General features: G+C 43.0%; 1 protein-coding gene and 1 non-coding gene across 2 annotated transcripts; one reads left to right on the plus strand and one right to left on the minus strand.

Moving 5' to 3' along the window:
* Positions 1-4,269: 4,269 nt before the first annotated feature.
* Positions 4,270-4,345, minus strand: trnat-ugu (transfer RNA threonine (anticodon UGU)). Its single transcript has one exon. It is a non-coding gene; the product is annotated as a tRNA-Thr (tRNA).
* Positions 4,346-6,165: 1,820 nt separating this feature from the next.
* Positions 6,166-12,086, plus strand: LOC115162647 (transcriptional repressor protein YY1). The gene is made up of 5 exons (XM_029714137.1): positions 6,166-6,760; positions 7,798-7,960; positions 8,387-8,447; positions 9,395-9,553; positions 10,557-12,086. The coding sequence occupies exons 1-5, from the start codon at positions 6,265-6,267 to the stop codon at positions 10,737-10,739; spliced, it is 1,062 nt and encodes a 353-aa protein (XP_029569997.1). The 5' UTR covers positions 6,166-6,264; the 3' UTR covers positions 10,740-12,086.
* The last annotated feature ends 7,397 nt before the right edge of the window (positions 12,087-19,483 follow it).

Consider the following 19,483-nt stretch of genomic DNA (forward strand, 5'->3'; position numbering starts at 1 on the left):
TATAGCTGTCTGAATACTTTCCGAATGCACTGTATTTAGCACGTTCCAACAGCTTCTTATCTTGTATTGTTTCGGGATTCCTTCGGTCCGGTAGCCTGCAGGGATGCTATAACTCTGGAAATTCCTTCTGTTTTTACTGAGTTAGGTAAATCAGTTTTTGAACCGTATTTATGGAACAATCTAATAAATATTCTCATATTGGATGTTTTGGTGCCTCTAGGGCAATTCAGAGAGCTGATCGGGGACCTTATTATGAATGTGTTATGTTCGCTATCTTCAAATTCCCTGTCGTAAATTAACGAAGGCGCAGCGTGCCGGTAATTCCACATTATTTTATTGAAGTGAAACTGAACAAAACAAAAACCAGGTAAACAGAATCGACCGTGACGCTACTGAGGCGCACACAAAACACACACAGAAAATAATAATTACCCACAAATACAGGTGGGGAAAAGGCTGCCTAAGTATGATTCCCAATCAGAGACAACGATAGACAGCTGCCTCTGATTAGGAACCATACTCGGCCAAACACAAAGAAATACATGACATAGAATGCCCACCCCACATCACACCCTGACCTAACCAAAATAGAGGAAACAAAATGTCTCTCTCAGGTTTTGGCGTGACAGAATGTGTCTGTTTTTTATGTGTTTTCTTTCTGCTTGCATTTAGTAGGCCTATTTGTATTTTAATGTTTCTATTTCTGTCATTTCTGTAATTCAGGGCTTATCTGTAAAAGAGACCTTGGTTTAGTATGACTCCCTAAAAATATGTAACATGGCAACCTCAATGTTGCTAAGGGAAATTACCCAAAATGCCCAAAAAATGTGCAAAATTAACGTTTAAATTTTACACGTTTTTACCTACACAGTATTCATATTCATAAATTATCTACATAATGATGTTGGAACGTTGCAGTTTTGTTGGCTGTTTTGGTGGGTGGCCTGTGTGTCTAGGTCACGGAGATAGGCTGCAATAAGAATGGTCTGTGTGTGTGTGTGTGTGTGTGTGTGTGTGTGTGTGTGTGTGTGTGTGTGTGTGTGTGTGTGTGTGTGTGTGTGTGTGTGTGTGTGTGTGTGTGTGTGTGTGTGTGTAAAACACAAGTTCGCGAGACTACGTAGCCAAAGCGAGACCCATGAAATCAGCGACATTAACTGGGTCATGGCTAGAAGGGTTCCAGGGCTTCAAAATTGCTCAAAAGCTTCAAATTAAAAGTCCTACGTTTACTTGAACAAGATCACAAATCGTAGTATATTTTTCCTGCTTCAAGATACATTCTATTTCTCTGATCCTATCCACTCCCTTTGATGCCATGTTAGGAGGCATTGAGGCATATTGTTGAGTTCTAGTGGTTATTTGTAGTCTGCTCCCAGTCAGGGGTCTGAGGATTCAGAAACCAAATAGTTTATGCTTTTGAAACATCCGTGCATTGCTAGATGTGCTGTACATTGTTATAAACAGTTATGTTACACTGTTATTGACTGTTATAGACACGTATAACATTATACATTGGTATTATATTGTTAAAACAACAGACCTACAAAGACCTGTAAAGGTCTTTAACTTTCTCAAATGAATATTTGTGTGGAAAGTTTACATCAATTGGAAAGACAGCACATGTACAGTGCCTTCAGAAAGTATTCACACTCCTTGACTTTTTCCACATTTTGTTGTGTTACCGCCTGAATTTAAAATTAATCAAATTGAGATTTTTACAAATTAATTAAAAATGAAAAGTTGGAAAGTTGGAAAGCTGAAATGTCTTGAGTCAATAAGTATTTAACCCCTTTGTTATGGATAGCCAAAATAAGTTAAGAGGTAAACATGTGTTTAATAAGTCACATACTAAGTTGTAGGGACTCACTCTCTGTGCAATAATAGTGTGTAACATGATTTTATCTGTAAGGTCACTCAGCCGAGCAGTGAATTTCAAACACACATTCAACAACAAAAAGATCAGGGAGGTTTTCCAATGCCTCGCAAAGAAGGGCACCTGTTGGTAGATGGGTAAAAAATGTAAAAGCAGACATTGAATATCCCTTTGAGCATGGTGAAGTTATTAATTACACTTTGGATGGTGTATCAATACACCCAGTCACTCAAAGACTAACTCAGTTGCCAGAGAGGAAGGAAATCCCTCAGGGATTTCACCATGAGGCCAATGGTCTCTTTGTGACCTGCACTTTTGGAGCTCGGAGCTTAAGAATTTCACTGTACCTTGCAATTACATCTGCGACACTGTGCATGTGACTAATAAACAAATCTAATCTAACTTTAAAACAGTTACAGATTTAATGGCTGCGATAGGAGAAAACAGAGGACATTGTACATTGTACTACAACATTGTAGTTACGCCACAATTCTAACCTAATTGATAGAGTCAAATGAAGGAAACCTGTACAGAATAAAAAATATCACAAAACATACATCCTGTTTGCAACAAGGCACTAAAGTAATACTGCAAAAAATGTGGCAAAGCAATTAACATTTTGTCCTGAATACAAAGTGTTTGGGGCAAATCCAATACAACACATTACTGAGTACCACTCTCCATATTTTCAAGCATAGTGGAGACGATGGGCTCCAGCAGCTTGTTGCTATACACATCCATCTATGTCAATTCTATAGCAGCCTAGTCCCTAGGTCATCCACCATCAATTGACTATTGGCACGGGATAGCCCTCGCACCTACACTGTAGAGTAGCATTACAAACAACAAACAATTTTAAATCTCCTAGTAAAGAAATAGATACACCTTTAGTGTGGTGTACAAGAGTCGACTGCAATATAGTACTTATATCGTGTATATAAATTACCTTTTTTAAGTGCGTGGCTGACTGCACTTTCCTGACATATGAGGACATATTTTTGTTTGGGCGGGGGGGGGGGGCAAAAAAGTATTTAATGTGGTCAATCTCTATGGTACAACACTGGATCTTATAGGAGAGGTCCTGAGGATACAAAAATATTCCCCTTGTATGGTGACAACGCCTATAGTTTTAACAGCACAGTAGAAAACAGCTGTATTGGGCAGACAATACCGAGCCATCCAGGAAGACTCTCACTGCTCCGTACGACCAGGTGCTTTTGCTCTCCAAGGCTGACGTGAGGAAAACTCTCAAAAAAGGGAATACTCACAAAGCCGCCGGCCCTAATGACATCTCTGGCCGCGTCCTCTAGAGTGTGTGCTGACCAGCTGGCGGGTGTCTTCTCTGACATCTTCAACCTGTTGCTGTCTCTGGCTGTAGTCCGCACTTTCTTTAAGGAGACCACCATCGTCCCAATGCCCAAGAAAAACAAGGTGACATGCCCAAATGACTATCGCCCCGTCACGCTCACCTGCACCATCAAGAGAGTCCTGGCCGGTTGCATCACAGCCTGGTACGGGAATTACTCCGTCCAAGCAAGGCCCTCCGGCGGGTGGTGAAAATAGCACAGTACATCAGTTGGACAGTGCTTCCACCCATCCAGGACATCTATTCAAAACAGTGCCTGAGGAAGGCACGCAGCATCATCAAGGATCACACACACCCTAGCCACGAGCTGTTCTCTCCCTTACCGTCGTCGGCAGACGGTATCGGAGCATTAGGTCTGATGTCAACAGGCTCAGAGACTAGCTACAAGCCATCACACTGCTGAACACTTGAACTGGACTGACCACCTGCTCTGACTTTCTGCACATTATCACACATCACTGCTGCTACCAGACCTATATTATACTGCTCAGTTTACGCACTTGCCCTCCATCCCTCCTTCCCAATACACGTGTAAATATTGTACTATAAATTGTGCCTTCCTGTATTATACTTATGCTAAAATATGTATTATATTCTACTGTCATTTGTATTATATATTTGTATTCTTATGTTTTACTATTTCTTATTGTTCTTGTATTGTCGAGAAGGAACCTGCAAGTAAGCATTTTGTTGAACAATGTATACCATGCATATCCTATACATACAACTAATAAAACTTGAAACTTGTGATGAGGATCTGTGTTAAAAATGTCAACTTTCGTCAGTGGTGATACTAAAATACCCACCTTGTATGATGACAACTTCTATAGTTATAACAGTACAGTAGAAAACAGCTGTATAGGGCTGTAATGAGGACCTACATATATGTTGAGAATGTCCATTTTCGTCACCGGTGACAGTAGATTTTGGCTGAAAAAAGTATCTTATACATTTTTGTCATTTAGCAGACGCTCTTATCCACAGCGACTTACAGTAGTGAATGCATACATTTCATACATTTTTTTCTCTGTACTGGTCCCCCGTGGGAATCGAACCCACAACCCTGGCGTTACAAACACCATGCTCTACCAACTGAGCCACACGGGACCAGTACATGCAGTCAATCTCTATAGTATGACACTGGATCTTATTAGAAAAGGTTCTGAGGATACTAAATACCCCCGTTTTATGCTAACAACTTCTATAGTTTATACAGTACAGTAGAAAACAGCTGTATAGGGCTGTAATATTTGTTTATGGAATGGCACTGGATCTTATTAGTAGAGGGTCTGAGGATGTTGACAACTGATAGTTTAATGTGTTTAGAGCAGGGGTGTCAAACTCATTCCATGGAGGGCCTAGTGTCTCTGGGGTTTTTTCTCCTTTCAATTTAAGACCTAGACAAGCAGGCAAGGGGAGTTCTTTACTAATTGGCGACCTTAATTCATCAATTAAGTACAACGGTGGAGCGGAAATCCGCAGACACTCGGCACTCCATGGAGTGAGTTTGACACGTGATTTAGAGGTTGAAACAGCAGGAGAGAGAGAGAGAGAGAGAGAGATTGAGAGAGAGAGAGAGAGAGAGAGAGAGAGAGAGAGAGAGAGAGCGAGAGCGAAAACAGCTGTTCTGGGACACGGTAGCACACCCATTGAATCAGGTCAGGGTTCCACAGCTGCAGAACTGTATCAGCATCACAACTGGGTGGACTGGGGACAGGGACAGTCAGGAGTCATCAGGCGAGGTAGAGGCATGTTCCTAGGGCTCAGGTCCTCTGAGAGGGGAGACAAAGAGAGAAAGGGAGAGAGAGGGAAATTAGAGAGAGCATGCCTAAGATCACACAGTACACCAGATAAGACAGACTGACCGTAGCCTCCCGGCACGGGGCTGTCGGGGGACACTGTGCCCCATCCAAAGTTACTCTTGGAATGGACCAATTTGAAAATGTTATCTTCAAAGCATGATTAAATCCTGTTCTGTTACGAACTGACACCTCCGGCAACAGTGTTGGTATTGTGTGGTAATTGTTTGTTTTTTTACAGGGGACTATAACGACCAACATCATCATTATATACTGAACAAAATTATAAATTCAACATGCAAAAAATTCTCATCATGGTATTTTTCTGCATTGAAATTGCCATCAATAAAATGCAATTGTTTTCGTTGTCCGTAGCTTATGCCTGCCCATACCATAACCCCACCGCCACCATGTGGCACTCATGATATCAACAAACTGCTCGCCCACACGACATTGACATCAACAAACCACTCACCCACACGAGACCATGCACGTTGTCTGCGGTTGTGAGGCCGGTTGGACATACTGCCAAATTCTCTAAAATGACATTGGCGGCGGCTTATGGTAAAGAAATTAACATAAAATTAGCTCTGTTGGACATTCCGGCAGTCAGCATGTAAATTGCACGCTCCCTCAAAACTTGAGACATCTATGGCATTGTATTGTGTGGCAAACTACACATTTTAGAGTGGCCTTTTATCGTCCCCAGCACAAGGTGCACTTGTGCAATGATCTTGCTGTTTAATGAGATTCTTGAAATGCCACACCTGTCAGGTGGATGGATTATCTTGGCAATGGAGAAAGGCTCATTAACAGGGATGTAAACAAATTTGTGCACAACATTTTAAAGAAATAACCTTTTTGTGCGTATGGAACATTTCTGGGATCTTTTATTTCAGCTCATGAAACATGAGACCAACACTTTACATGTTGCGTATATTTTTCAGTGTAGTTAAAATACAGTAAATAGATCTTTGATAATTGATTTCAAAAATATATTGTTCGTTTTTTCAATAAATGTATGTTTAAGTAACTAAACTATATTTGTTGTGATTTTAATTTAGATAAATTATTTCAGGGGGACTTTTATTTTGAAAAGTAGCCGTATAATCACGTGACCTTAAAGTCGCTAGTTTCACAATGCTGTGGAGACGGCAGTTGAACAGAGTTGACTAGGTTGAAGGCAGTAAAAAAACATAACAGGTGTGAGGAATTCAGGGGTTTCCAACATGGCATCATGCGATACCCTGTACATCGAAACGGACGGCTCAGAGATGCCAGCTGAGATAGTGGAACTCCATGAAATCGAAGTGGAGACCATAGAGACAACAGTTGTTGGAGAGGACGACGATGAACAGCCCATGATCGCTTTACAGCCCCTTGACTCAGATGATCCACACTCAATGCTTCACCATCATCAGGAGGTAATATTAGTGCAAACAAGAGAAGAGGTGGTTGGTGAGGATGATTCGGACATGCACGGGGACGATGATTACGAGGACCAAATTCTTATACCTGTCCCTGCTGCTGAAGAGGAATATATCGAACAAACTCTGGTGACTGTCGCCGGGAAGAGTTCGGGGCGGATGAAGAAGGGGGGAAACGTGAAGAGAAATAAAAATAGTTACTTGGGTGCACCGGAGGCCAGTGGTAGAAAATGGGAACAGAAACAAGTCCAGATAAAGACTTTGGAAGGAGAGTTTTCGGTGACCATGTGGGCATCGGGTAAGTTTAACGTTAGAGTTCTATTGAAAGTGTGTTCTTGCAAATTTGCCAGCTGTGTTCTTGCGTTGTGTGCCCTGTAATTGGGCCTCGTACGGGCGTTGTTCTCTGGCTCATTTTAGCAGAATTCTTAACTGTTTTTCAAGTCCAAATTGCATGCCGTGTATTTGTAATGTTTTTGTTTTTATGGGAAGCCATGTTTTATGTGTTGATGGGCGCCGCCATGTTCCCCTGGAACAGTATGGCGGACCGAAAAAATGGCGTTGATTTGGCCGGGGAAAGATGGCGGCGGTTGGGAGCGAGGGCGCTGTTGCTGGCTCCAGGAGTAGGCCGCTGTGGCGCAGTTCAGCACAGGGGCCTCTGTTCCAAACTCGTGAAGAGCGGGGGAGGGTAGATGTCAGACTGGATGTGCTACAGCTAGCCACCGTTCTAACCGCGGCGAAGAGTCGACAAGAATGGAATCTCAATTCTTTATATTTGTCTTTTTTTTTTTTTTTACTAAATTGTGCAAAGTCTGCCTTGTTGGCTTTTTGAGACCGACTGACCTGAGTGAGATGTCGTTCGATTTATTTGACTTTCGTCAGACAGTTCGCTAGCTAGCTAACTTTAATACTAGTAACAAACTAATGTGTGTTTACAGACTTGAAACGGCAGCCAGTTAGCTAGCAACGTTGATTTAGTTTTTCCAAATCCCGATGTTAGTCTGTCTGAATTGTTGCAAGTATATTCACTAAGCTAATAATAATAATTGTTGCAAGACCAACACACTAAGTCGTACCATTTAAAAACTAGGGCCATTCAAATGGAACTAAAATGTGCAATCACTTGCTGTTCAACTGTGCAGACCAAATACTGCCTTCAACTGTAAAATATGAGATTGTATATCTTTTACACAATTATGCTCCCCAGTTTTTAGGCTATACATTTTCCAGGTGCTGGGAATAGTGATTGGTATTTTAATTGGCCATTTGGGTCAGACATCAAATGCAAATCATATCCCTGTGCACCTGTTTTAACTCTGCTCTTTTGCTCGGACTCAGATGACAAGAAGGAAATTGACCATGACACTATGGTGGAGGAGCATGTCATCGGGGAGAGTTCCCCTCCCGATTACTCCGAGTACATGACAGGAAAGAAGCTCCCGCCTGGGGGCATCCCAGGGATTGACCTGTCAGACCCTAAACAGCTGGCAGAGTTCGCCAGGTGAGCTAGTGACACAAGGACATGTTAATTAGGCACCTAACGGAGGGAAACTGGGAAGGACTTGTCCATTTAGAAACCCTTGTTTTCATTTTCTGTTGCAAAACATTTCCTGTTTTTATTTACCTTTAGTTAACTAGGCAAGTCAGTTAAGAACAAATTCTTATTTTCAATGACTCCTAGGAACAGTGAGTTAACTGCCTTGTTCAGGGGCAGAACAACAGATTTTTACCTTGTCAGCTTGGGGATTCGATCTTACAACCTTTTGGTTACTTGTCCAACGCTCTAACCACTAGGCTACCTGCCGCCCGTTGCGTGATATAATAAATAAAACCATATGTAGGCTTATGTACTGTTACAACATTCCCCTCTTGAACTCTCCTCAAGTGTAGTGAATACAAGTTCTTTGACCTATCATGTCTTTTGCAGGATGAAGCCACGGAAAATAAAGGAGGACGACTCTCCCAGGACGATTGCCTGCCCCCACAAAGTAAGCGTGCTCTACTAGTCTTAATGACTAGATTCTATCAAATCCGAATTAGCCGAAATCTGCATAGCGGTTGTTTTGGTTGAAGTGAAACTGCATTAGTGTTGTCAAATCCACAAGTGGTACCAAATCCCTCGCAGCCACGTAAGTTTATGCCACTGCGCTACAAGTTCAAACATTTGAATGCGTGATGTTCTATTGTCTACAGCTCGATTAGACTGATAAGATATAGCCCGCCATCCAAATTTACATGAAAACATGCATATAAGCCTATCATTATTTCTATCATCGATAGAGCCTAGACTTTCGAGCGCCGTTTTTGAACTTCTAACTTGGTAGGGATAATAGGAAGAGAGTGGCTTTTGACACGAGCAGACGCTCACCAATTTGTCAGCTCATACCGCAGTTGCGCCGTCAAAACATCGCTATGCCAATGTCGGCCTAACTGGTATTGGAGAATGGTAACACAGCCACTAGAGCAGTGTTTGGGTAAATAATGGTAGTCACCTAGCCGGTATGCAATGTGATTGCGCTATAAAATCCGCATTGCGGACGGAATCCAGAACTAATGCATCAGTTATTCGTATTTATGCAACTTTCTGAAACTCAGGTGTGTGTGTGTGTGGTGCGTGCGTGCGCATGTCTACACGTTGTGTAGCCGTTAGCGATGATGCTAATGATAACTTTCTTCTGGTAGAGATGGAAAGGCGTTCCCAAAAACCTTCTCAGTTAAATGTTAACTAAAAAGTAGCCCATGGCTACCTGTCAGAATGATTTGATTATTTGTATCTGTCCAGTGGCCATTTGTTCAGCAAACATCTATTAAAAAAGTATGCTTTTGGGAAAACAGAAACCTGGAGAAAGGTTTTTTTAAGTGCTCTGATGTGGACTTTTTGGTCTTGTCATTTCTGAAGTTACACAATGATTAATTGCTACCTTTGCCTCTGCAGGGGTGCACTAAAATGTTCAGGGATAACTCGGCGATGAGGAAGCATTTGCATACCCACGGACCGCGTGTTCACGTCTGCGCCGAATGTGGAAAGGCCTTTGTTGAAAGCTCTAAACTGAAGAGGCATCAACTTGTTCATACCGGAGAGAAGCCTTTCCAGGTATGTTTCCCCCAGCCCCTTCAAAATGGCTTCATATTGAGAGATCTACTTCTTCTTGTCTAACAATTACAGTTTCACAGGGATGCCATCTCTGCACTTTTTGGCGATATTTGCCGTTTTGCTCTCAATAGGTAATCCACATGAATAGTGTAGAGTTGTAAAAATCAGGCGGCGCTGCTATAAAAGAGAGGCATGAACAGATCTCCCTGGGAGAATCTCAATTGCGTACTTCTCGTGTCCTCTCTCCTCACCTTCTCAAAACTCATTGGATGAGAAAGCCAGAGAATGTGAGGAGTATGCAATTGAGTCTCACCCTGTGTGATCACGCACCCCACACAACTGGGACATTTGGAATGCAACTCCAGGTAAGCAACCTGTGTTTGGAATAGTGCTGTGACTATAGTTGTATGTATGATTTGAAAGCACAAATTATTACACACAAAGTTATTACGTTAGTAAGCTGACCATAGCGAGCTAGTTGACGTTAGCATCTTAAGTTGGCAAGCTAACATTAGTGTCTTTTCTTTTTGCCTGTAAGAACAAGCAGGCCAGTCTGACTGCTTTGCTGTCACACTGCCATAGAGGGAAAACGGAGCACAGTGACAGTCATGCTTGCGCCTTTACATCACTGAAAACCGTCAGTTTCTAGCCCAAACAACTCAAAAGTTATGCCCCATATTACCGGAGCTACCTTCTCCGCTTTCTACTGCAATTCTACTCGGTATTGTGATCCTTGTCCTGGTATCACATTGTTAGTAAAATGTTGGTATTCTGAAAACCCCATTCTAGCAGTTTACACTGTTTTTCTTGTTTCCGTGCACATTTTTTTGTCACTTTTTTTGGCCCCTCACTAGTTTGCATCCCTGTGTATACATTTAGTATGATTTGCAACACTTCCAACTTAACTTATACATGGCATGTATAGCCATACACCCATAGGTGCCCAGATTGTCAACCAGCATTGTAGCCTTATAATAAAATCTACTCTCTCCTTCTCTTTAAGTGCACGTTTGAGGGCTGCGGAAAGCGGTTCTCTTTGGACTTTAACTTACGCACGCATGTGCGGATTCACACTGGAGACCGACCCTACGTCTGTCCGTTCGACGGCTGCAACAAGAAGTTTGCCCAATCTACCAACCTCAAGTCTCACATCCTCACACATGCTAAAGCTAAAAACAATCAGTGACTGTGAACCAACCAACCACTTTGAGGATACGCCCCCCGACCCCCATATCTTTGCCTCCCTCAGCGGCAGCACCTTGTGCCACCTAAGAGCTAGGAAATGTACAGAGAAGAAAACAACAAACTCTAAAGATGATGCTTAACACCTACCCTGCCACCTTGGCACAATCTCGAAAGAAAAGCATAACGTTTCTTCTTGTGAAGATAGGAAGTTCTTGGACCTGCAACCGAAAAGACAAGTTATTTATACTGCAGTGCCCAAAGAGAAAGAATTGACATTTAAAGTTATGTTCTCCATCAGCATAGCAAAATAATTGCTTTTAAATTTTGTACCCTTATTTTAAGTGTGCATATTGTACACTTTCTCTGGCTTAGTGGTATTATGCATGTTTGTTTTCCCTGAGAATTGAAATCTATGATGGCTCTTCTTGGAGGAGAATTTGCAGTTTATTGTACTTCCCTGCTTTCCCTCCCCTGTAAAACGTTTATTTGGGTGGGTAGGGGTGTTCTTTACAGATTTTCATTTTGTATAATTGTAATGTACAGAGATATTGGAATCATGTAAATAATAGCAATGTGATTTAAGTAGTGTTTTTCTTTTTTCCCTGCACTGCCAGAGAGCAAAAACATGTCATATCCATCAAATCCTTTCTGTTTAGTTGAACACACAATACAACCAGAACTGGTGATCAGTTGTGTTATTGAGATATTTTTTACAGGCACAATTAACTTTAGCTAATATTGACCTCCCCAATAAGTGGCCAATAAAAACCTGTCCATAAGCAAGCAATTATTAGTTTGTTTCAGAAAATTTCTACTTTATGTACAGTAGATTGTATTTTTTTAATTTAACCAGGTAAGACCCATTGAGGTCAAACTTCTTTTGCGAGGGTGACCTGGCAAGAAGGCAAATAAGGAAATAGCAGCGTGTACATGAAATATTACAGAAAAATTCTAAATACAAACAAGACAGTGTCACAAGTAGGATACAATTAAAGATTAGAAACAACTGAAGCTATTGCAAACAGTGTTGTCCATCAGTCTTAAAAACAGGCAAGGACACTAAGTCCCCTAACTTTGTCTTTTGAAGCATGTTTCAGGATGAAGGGGCATTATGGGAGAAAAAAATCCCCATCTCAGTTCTAGCTTTAGGAACAGACAAGGACAGCAGCGACTGTGAACGAAGACTTTGAGTGACTGATCTGGTTCGTAAGGAACAGAGATACAAAGGGAGTTGTCCTATCAATGTTTGTACACAAGTGTACCAGTGGTTTAGAGAGGTCCATTGCACCATAGCATACAGTGATGGGTGAGTGATCTAGCATTTGTAATAAATCTTAAAACACCATGATACACTGTGTCCAGAGTTTAAGGTACTTACTGAGGTCTGCATATAGACTATCCCTATAATCCGGCACTGATAAAGTGCTTTGAACAAGATCCTTGACTAACGTTGAAAAGTAAGATTTGTTCCTAAAATTAACACCCAATTTCTTGTTGCTGCAGGGGGTGCTGCGATGTTGGCAGCCAGGTGGAAAGCATGGCCAGCCGTGGAAAAATGTTTATTGAAATGATCGATTATCGTAGATTTATCGGTGGTGACAGTGTTTCCTGTCCTCAATGCAGTGGGCAGCTGGGAGGAGGTGCTCTTATTCTCCATGGACTTTACGGTGTCCAAAAACTTTTTGGAATTCGTGCAACAGGAAGCAAATTTCTGTTTGAAAAAGCTAGCCTTAGCTTTCCTAACTGACTGAGTATATTGGTTCCTGACTTCCCTGAAAAGTTGCATATCGCGGGGGCTATTCGATGTTAATGCAGAACGCCACAGGATGTTTCTGTGCTAGACAAGTCTGGGGTGAATCAACGGCTATATCTGTTCTTAGTTTTAAAAAAATTGAATGGGCCATGCTTATTTAAGATGGAAAGGAAAGCACTTTTGAAGAGCAACTAGTCATCCTTTACTTACGGGATGATGTCAATATCCTTCCAGGATACCCGGGCCAGGTCAATTAGAAAGGCTGAAGTGAATAGATTTTTTTGCTGAAGTGTTTTAGGCAGTGTTTGACAGTGATGAGGGGTGGTCGTTTGACCGCAAACCCAGTACGCACGTAGGCAATGAGGCAGTATTTAGATGGCAGGTTGGTCAGGATGATATCTAAGAGGGTGCCCATGGTTATGGATTTAGGGTTGTACCTGGTAGGTTCCTTGATGATTTGTGTGAGATTGAGGGCATCTAGCTTAGATTGTAGGATGGCCGGGGTGTTAAGCATGTCCCAATTTAGGTCACCTAACAGTACGAACTCTGAAGATGGATGGGGGGCGATCAACTCTCATATGGCGTCCAGGGCACAACTGGGGGCCGAAGGGAGTCTATAACAAGCGGCAACGGTGAGAGACTTGTTTCTGGAAAGGCTCGAATTGTTTGGGCATAGACCTGGATAGCCTGCAGTAGATTGCAACTCCAGCCCCTTTGGCAGGTCTATCTTGTCGGAAAATGGTAAAGTTATGGATGGAAATGTAAGGGTTTTTGGTGGTCTTCCTAAGCCAGGATTCAGACACGGCTAGGACATCCGGGTTGTCGGAGCGTACTAATGAAGTGAATAAAACAAACTTATGCAGGATGCTTCTAATGTTAACATGCATGAAACCAAGGCTTTTACTGTTAAAGAAGTCAACAAATGAGAGTGCCTGGGGAATGGGAGTGATGCTGGGGGCTGCAGGGCCTGGGTTAACCTCTACATCACCAGAGGAACAAAGGAGGAGTAGGCTAAGAGTACGGCTAAAGGCTAAAAGAACTGGTCGTCTAGTGCGTTCAGAACAGAGAGTAAAAGGAGCAGGTTTCTGGGCGCGGAAGAATAGATTCAAGGCATAATGTACAGACAAGGGTATGGTAGGATGTGAGTACAGTGGAGGTAAGCCTAGGCATTGAGGCACCCTTACTGTGAGGGGGAAAAGTATTTGATCCCCTGCTGATTTTGTACGTTTGCCCACTGACAAAGAAATGATCAGTCCATAATTTTAATGGTATTTTTATTTGAACAGTGAGAGACAGAATAACAACAAAAAATCCAGAAAAACGCATGTCAAAAATGTTATAAATTGATTTGCATTTTAATGAGGGAAATAAGTGTTTGACCCCCTCAATCAGAAAGATTTCTGGCTCCCAGGTGTCTTTTATACAGGTAACAAGCTGAGATTAGGAGCACACTTAAAGGGAGTGCTCCTAATCTCAGTTTGTTACCTGTATAAAAGACACCTGTCCACAGAAGCGACAAAATTAATCACTTACCTTTGATGATCTTCATATGGTTGCACTCCCAAGACTCCATGTTACACAAATGTTTGTTTTGTTCGATAAAGTTCCTCTTTATATTCAAAAACCTCCGTTTTGTTGGTGTGTTTTGTCCATTGGAACAAACCGCGGTCACAACAGACAGACGAAAAATCAAAGAAGTACCATAAAAGTTCGTAGAAACATGTAAAACAATGTTTATAATCAATCCTCAGGTTGTTTTTGTCATAAATAATCGATCATAGCTTTGTCAATACAAAAGGAAAAACAAGAAAGGCACGCTCCTGGTCACGCGCAGGACTCATGTCTGGAAATATCCACTGTCCTTTCATTGAAAGTGGTGTTTCTCCCTCATTTTTCAGAGTAAAAGCCTGAAACAATGCCTAAAGACTGGCCACATGTAGTGGAAGCCATAGGGATCGTGAACTGGTTCCTAAGTCTTTGTATGGTGGATAGGCTTTCAATGGAAAAACAGGCATTTCAAAATAATAGCACTGCCTGGATGGATTTTCCTCAGGTTTTCACCTGCCATATCAGTTCTGTTTTACTCACAGACATTATTTGGTTTTGGAAACTTTAGAGTGTTTTCTATCCAAATCTACCAATTATATGCATATCCTAATTAAGTTCATGTATATATAATTTCATATACAGAAGCATATACATAACTGTCTTATGATTTATATTATCTTGTTTGATATTGTACATTTAATTGTTTATATTTATATTATCTTGTTTGATTTTGTAAATTGAATTGTTTAATTTGGGCATGCTTTTCATCCAAAATTCCGAATGCTGCCCCCTACTCTAGTGAGGTTAATCCACTAACTATGTTTAATTGTTACCCGATTAAATTAATCATGTAACAATTAACTCATTAGGATTTGGGGTACCGCGGAAGAGGTTGTTTAAAGAGTTACATTTACATTTTTACATTTAAGTCATTTAGCAGACGCTCTTATCCAGAGCGACTTACAAATTGGTGCATTGACCTTATGATATCCAGTGGAACAACCACTTTACAATAGTGCATCTAAATCTTTTAAGGGGGGGGGGGTTAGAAGGATTACTTTATCCTATCCCAGGTATTCCTTAAAGAGGTGGGGTTTCAGGTGTCTCCGGAAGGTGGTGATTGACTCCGCTGTCCTGGCGTCGTGAGGGAGCTTGTTCCACCATTGGGGTGCCAGAGCAGCGAACAGTTTGGACTGGGCTGAGCGGGAACCGTGCTTCCTCAGAGGTAGGGGGGCCAGCAGGCCAGAGGTGGATGAACGCAGTGCCCTTGTTTGGGTGTAGGGCCTGATCAGAGCCTGAAGGTATGGAGGTGCCGTTCCCCTCACAGCTCCGTAGGCAAGCACCATGGTCTTGTAGCGGATGCGAGCTTCAACTGGAAGACAGTGGAGAGAGCGGAGGAGCGGGGTGACGTGAGAGAACTTGGGAAGGTTGAACACCAGACGGGCTGCGGCGTTCTGGATGAGTTGTAGGCGTTTAATGGCACAGGCAGGGAGCACAGCCAACAGCGAGTTGCAGTAATCCAGACGGGAGATGACAAGTGCCTGGATTAGGACCTGCGTCGCTTCCTGTGTGAGGCAGGGTCGTACTCTGCGAATGTTGTAGAGCATGAACCTACAGGATCGGGTCACCGCCTTGATGTTAGTGGAGAACGACAGGGTGTTGTCCAGGATCACGCCAAGGTTCTTAGCACTCTGGGAGGAGGACACAAGGGAGTTGTCAACCGTGATGGCGAGATCATGGAACGGGCAGTCCTTCCCCGGGAGCAAGAGCAGCTCCGTCTTGCCAAGGTTCAGCTTGAGGTGGTGATCCGTCATCCACACTGATATGTCTGCCAGACATGCAGAGATGCGATTCGCTGCCTGGTTATCAGAAGGGGGAAAGGAGAAGATTAATTGTGTGTCGTCTGCATAGCAATGATAGGAGAGACCATGTGAGGATATGACAGAGCCAAGTGACTTGGTGTATAGCGAGAATAGGAGAGGGCCTAGAACAGAGCCCTGGGGGACACCAGTGGTGAGAGCGCGTGGTGCGGAGACAGATTCTCGCCACGCCACCTGGTAGGAGCGACCTGTCAGGTAGGACGCAATCCAAGCGTGGGCCGCGCCGGAGATGCCCAACTCGGAGAGGGTGGAGAGGAGGATCTGATGGTTCACAGTATCAAAGGCAGCAGATAGGTCTAGAAGGATGAGAGCAGAGGAGAGAGAGTTATCTTTAGCAGTGCGGAGAGCCTCCGTGACACAGAGAAGAGCAGTCTCAGTTGAATGCCCAGTCTTGAAACCTGACTGATTAGGATCAAGAAGGTCATTCTGAGAGAGATAGCAGGAGAGCTGGCCAAGGACGGCACGTTCAAGAGTTTTGGAGAGAAAAGAAAGAAGGGATACTGGTCTGTAGTTGTTGACATGGGAGGGATAGAGTGTAGGTTTTTTCAGAAGGGATGCAACTCTCGCTCTCTTGAAGACGGAAGGGACGTAGCCAGCGGTCAAGGATGAGTTGATGAGCGAGGTGAGGTAAGGGAGAAGGTCTCCGGAAATGGTCTGGAGAAGAGAGGAGGGGATAGGGTCAAGTGGGCAGGTTGTTGGGCGGCCGGCCGTCACAAGACGCGAGATTTCATCTGGAGAGAGAGGGGAGAAAGAGGTCAAAGTACAGGGTAGGGCAGTGTGAGCAGGACCAGCGGTGTCGTTTGACTTAGCAAACGAGGATCGGATATCGTCAACCTTCTTTTCAAAATGGTTGACGAAGTCATCCGCAGAGAGGGAGGAGGGGGGGGAGGAGGATTCAGGAGGGAGGAGAAGGTAGCAAAGAGCTTCCTAGGGTTAGAGGCAGATGCTTGGAATTTAGAGTGGTAGAAAGTGGCTTTAGCAGCAGAGACAGAAGAGGAGAATGTAGAGAGGAGGGAGTGAAAGGATGCCAGGTCCGCAGGGAGGCGAGTTTTCCTCCATTTCCGCTCGGCTGCCCGGAGCCCTGTTCTGTGAGCTCGCAGTGAGTCGTCGAGCCACGGAGCAGGAGGGGAGGACCGAGCCGGCCTGGAGGATAGGGGACAGAGAAAATCAAAGGATGCAGAAAGGGAGGAGAGGAGGGTTGAGGAGGCAGAATCAGGAGATAGGTTGGAGAAGGTTTGAGCAGAGGGAAGAGATGATAGGATGGAAGAGGAGAGAGTAGCGGGAGAGAGAGAGCGAAGGTTGGGACGGCGCAATACCATCCGAGTAGGGGCAGAGTGAGAAGTGTTGGATGAGAGCAAGAGGGAAAAGGATACAAGGTAGTGGTCGGAGATTTGGAGGGGAGTTGCAATGAGATTAGTGGAAGAACAGCATCTAGTAAAGATGAGGTCAAGCGTATTGCCTGCCTTGTGAGTAGGGGGGGAGGTGAGAGGGTGAGGTCAAAAGAGGAGAGGAGTGGAAAGAAGGAGGCAGAGAGGAATGAGTCAAAGGTAGACGTGGGGAGGTTAAAGTCACCTAGAACTGTGAGAGGTGAGCCATCCTCAGGAAAGGAACTTATCAAGGCGTCAAGCTTACCATCTCCTGAATTAATCTCTATAACGTATATCTATTTCATCGATAAATAGTCATCTTATTAATCATTACCTCTTATCATATCATCATTCTGAACAGTCGTAACCTCATGCATCTGCAAAAAACCCAGCCGTGCTCATGATTGACACTGATGGAGGGGATGGCTGCCGTCTTATCGGCTCTTAACCAACCATGCTATTTTGTTTGTTTTTTCGCGTTGTTCATAACTTGTTTTGTACATAATTTTTTTACATTTTTTACATAATGTTGCTGCTTCCATCTCTTATGACCGAAAAGAGCTTCTGGACATCAGAACTGCGATTACTCACCTCAGATTAGACGAAGAGTTTTTCTTCAATGAGTCGGACGGAGGGGATATACTACTACAGACACCCGACCAGGCCCAGATCCCCGTCATTCGCTGGAGAAGGAAACTGAGATTTTGCAGAAAAAGATCAGGGTGCCTTGTGAGGATCAGGCAATGAGTGGCTAATCTGCCTTTGCCTTCCGTCCTGCTAGCTAACGTTCAATCGCTGGAAAATAAGTGGGACGAACTGAGAGCACGTATATACTGTCGTGTCTTTGGCTATGCCGGATTAAGTGATATAACATGCTATTCTATAAAGTCCTTTCTCTGTAATTAATATTACCTGATTGAGCTAATCATGTAAATGTAATTAACTAGAAAGTTGGGGCACCATGAAAGAGTGTTTATAGAGCTGTTATCTTCATAATAAACTCTGAAAGACCTAGTAATATTTTACATCAATAGCAGTCAATATTAATCGTCACCTTATTTCAATCTCATCTGAAAGTTGTAAATTCTTGGTTATCTTCACGAACCCTGGCTAACAAGTTGAATCAGCAATACAAAATTGGGTTTAATTATTTATTTCCTAAATACCTAACTAATCACACAGAATTACATATACACAGAATGCAAATGATGTCGTACAGAAAACGTCCCTGGTGGACGGAACCTGTATGATGGCTTGTTACACAAAGAGAGGGGGTTGGGCTTGAATGAAAGAGTGGGAAGACTGAGGAACAAAGGGAGAAGCTGTGCTATCGTAAATACAGTATCTTATGCATTCTAAATTACCACCCATTTGGGAAAAGGAAAATGCAATAAATATTTACTCTGAGCTTCGGTAGGTTGGTCGTAGATGCTGGCGGTGTTGGACAACAGAGATCTTCCTGTCCTCGGAAGAATGTCTCTGGTGGTAAATTAGATACGTTGTAGTATCTTCGTTGTGTGTTAGACTGGATACGTCGTCCGTCCTTTCCTAGCCCACGTTTACAGCTGTTGTTGTTAACTCAACGGCTAGGAGGTCTCACTTCTTTAGTGAATAAGAGTTCAAAGTTCATACCATTCCCAACCAAAGCTCACGCTGAGGTTGGCTTAGTTCTGTAGTTGACATGTTAGTCCTTTTTAACGTATGGCCCGTCGTCCTATCGTCTTCGGAACAGGAGGTTACATTTTCGTCAAGGGCTTATATAGTGGAGGGAGAGAAGGGTGTGTTTCATAGTTTATAACCCATGTCTCTTCACAGGGGCGGGCCACTGATTGAGCAGGGCTCTAACCTTATGAAAACCCAATTCTCTCATTTGGAAGCTAAAATTACATTTAATCTTATCACAAATAGTTTAATATTCAAACATTTAATTTGCACAACAATTCCATGTGAATCTGATAACTAGAATGTGTAGACTTTCCCAGATACAGTTTGTTGTCCTGTCATTAAGTACCAACGCATATTTTCAACTGGTTCTATTACCGAAATATGGTTCCTTTCCCCCCACTTGTTTGATGTTCCCAGACTCTCTATGTTTAACAAAGGCTATTCAAGAGTCCTTCAGTAGAGTCAGAGAGAAAGGGAAGGGAGAAAGGTATTTATGGGGGGGTCATAGACCTTACCCACAGGCCAACGTCAT

The sequence above is a fragment of the Salmo trutta genome, chromosome 25 (assembly GCF_901001165.1).
Source record: "Salmo trutta chromosome 25, fSalTru1.1, whole genome shotgun sequence".
NCBI lineage: Eukaryota > Metazoa > Chordata > Actinopteri > Salmoniformes > Salmonidae > Salmo > Salmo trutta.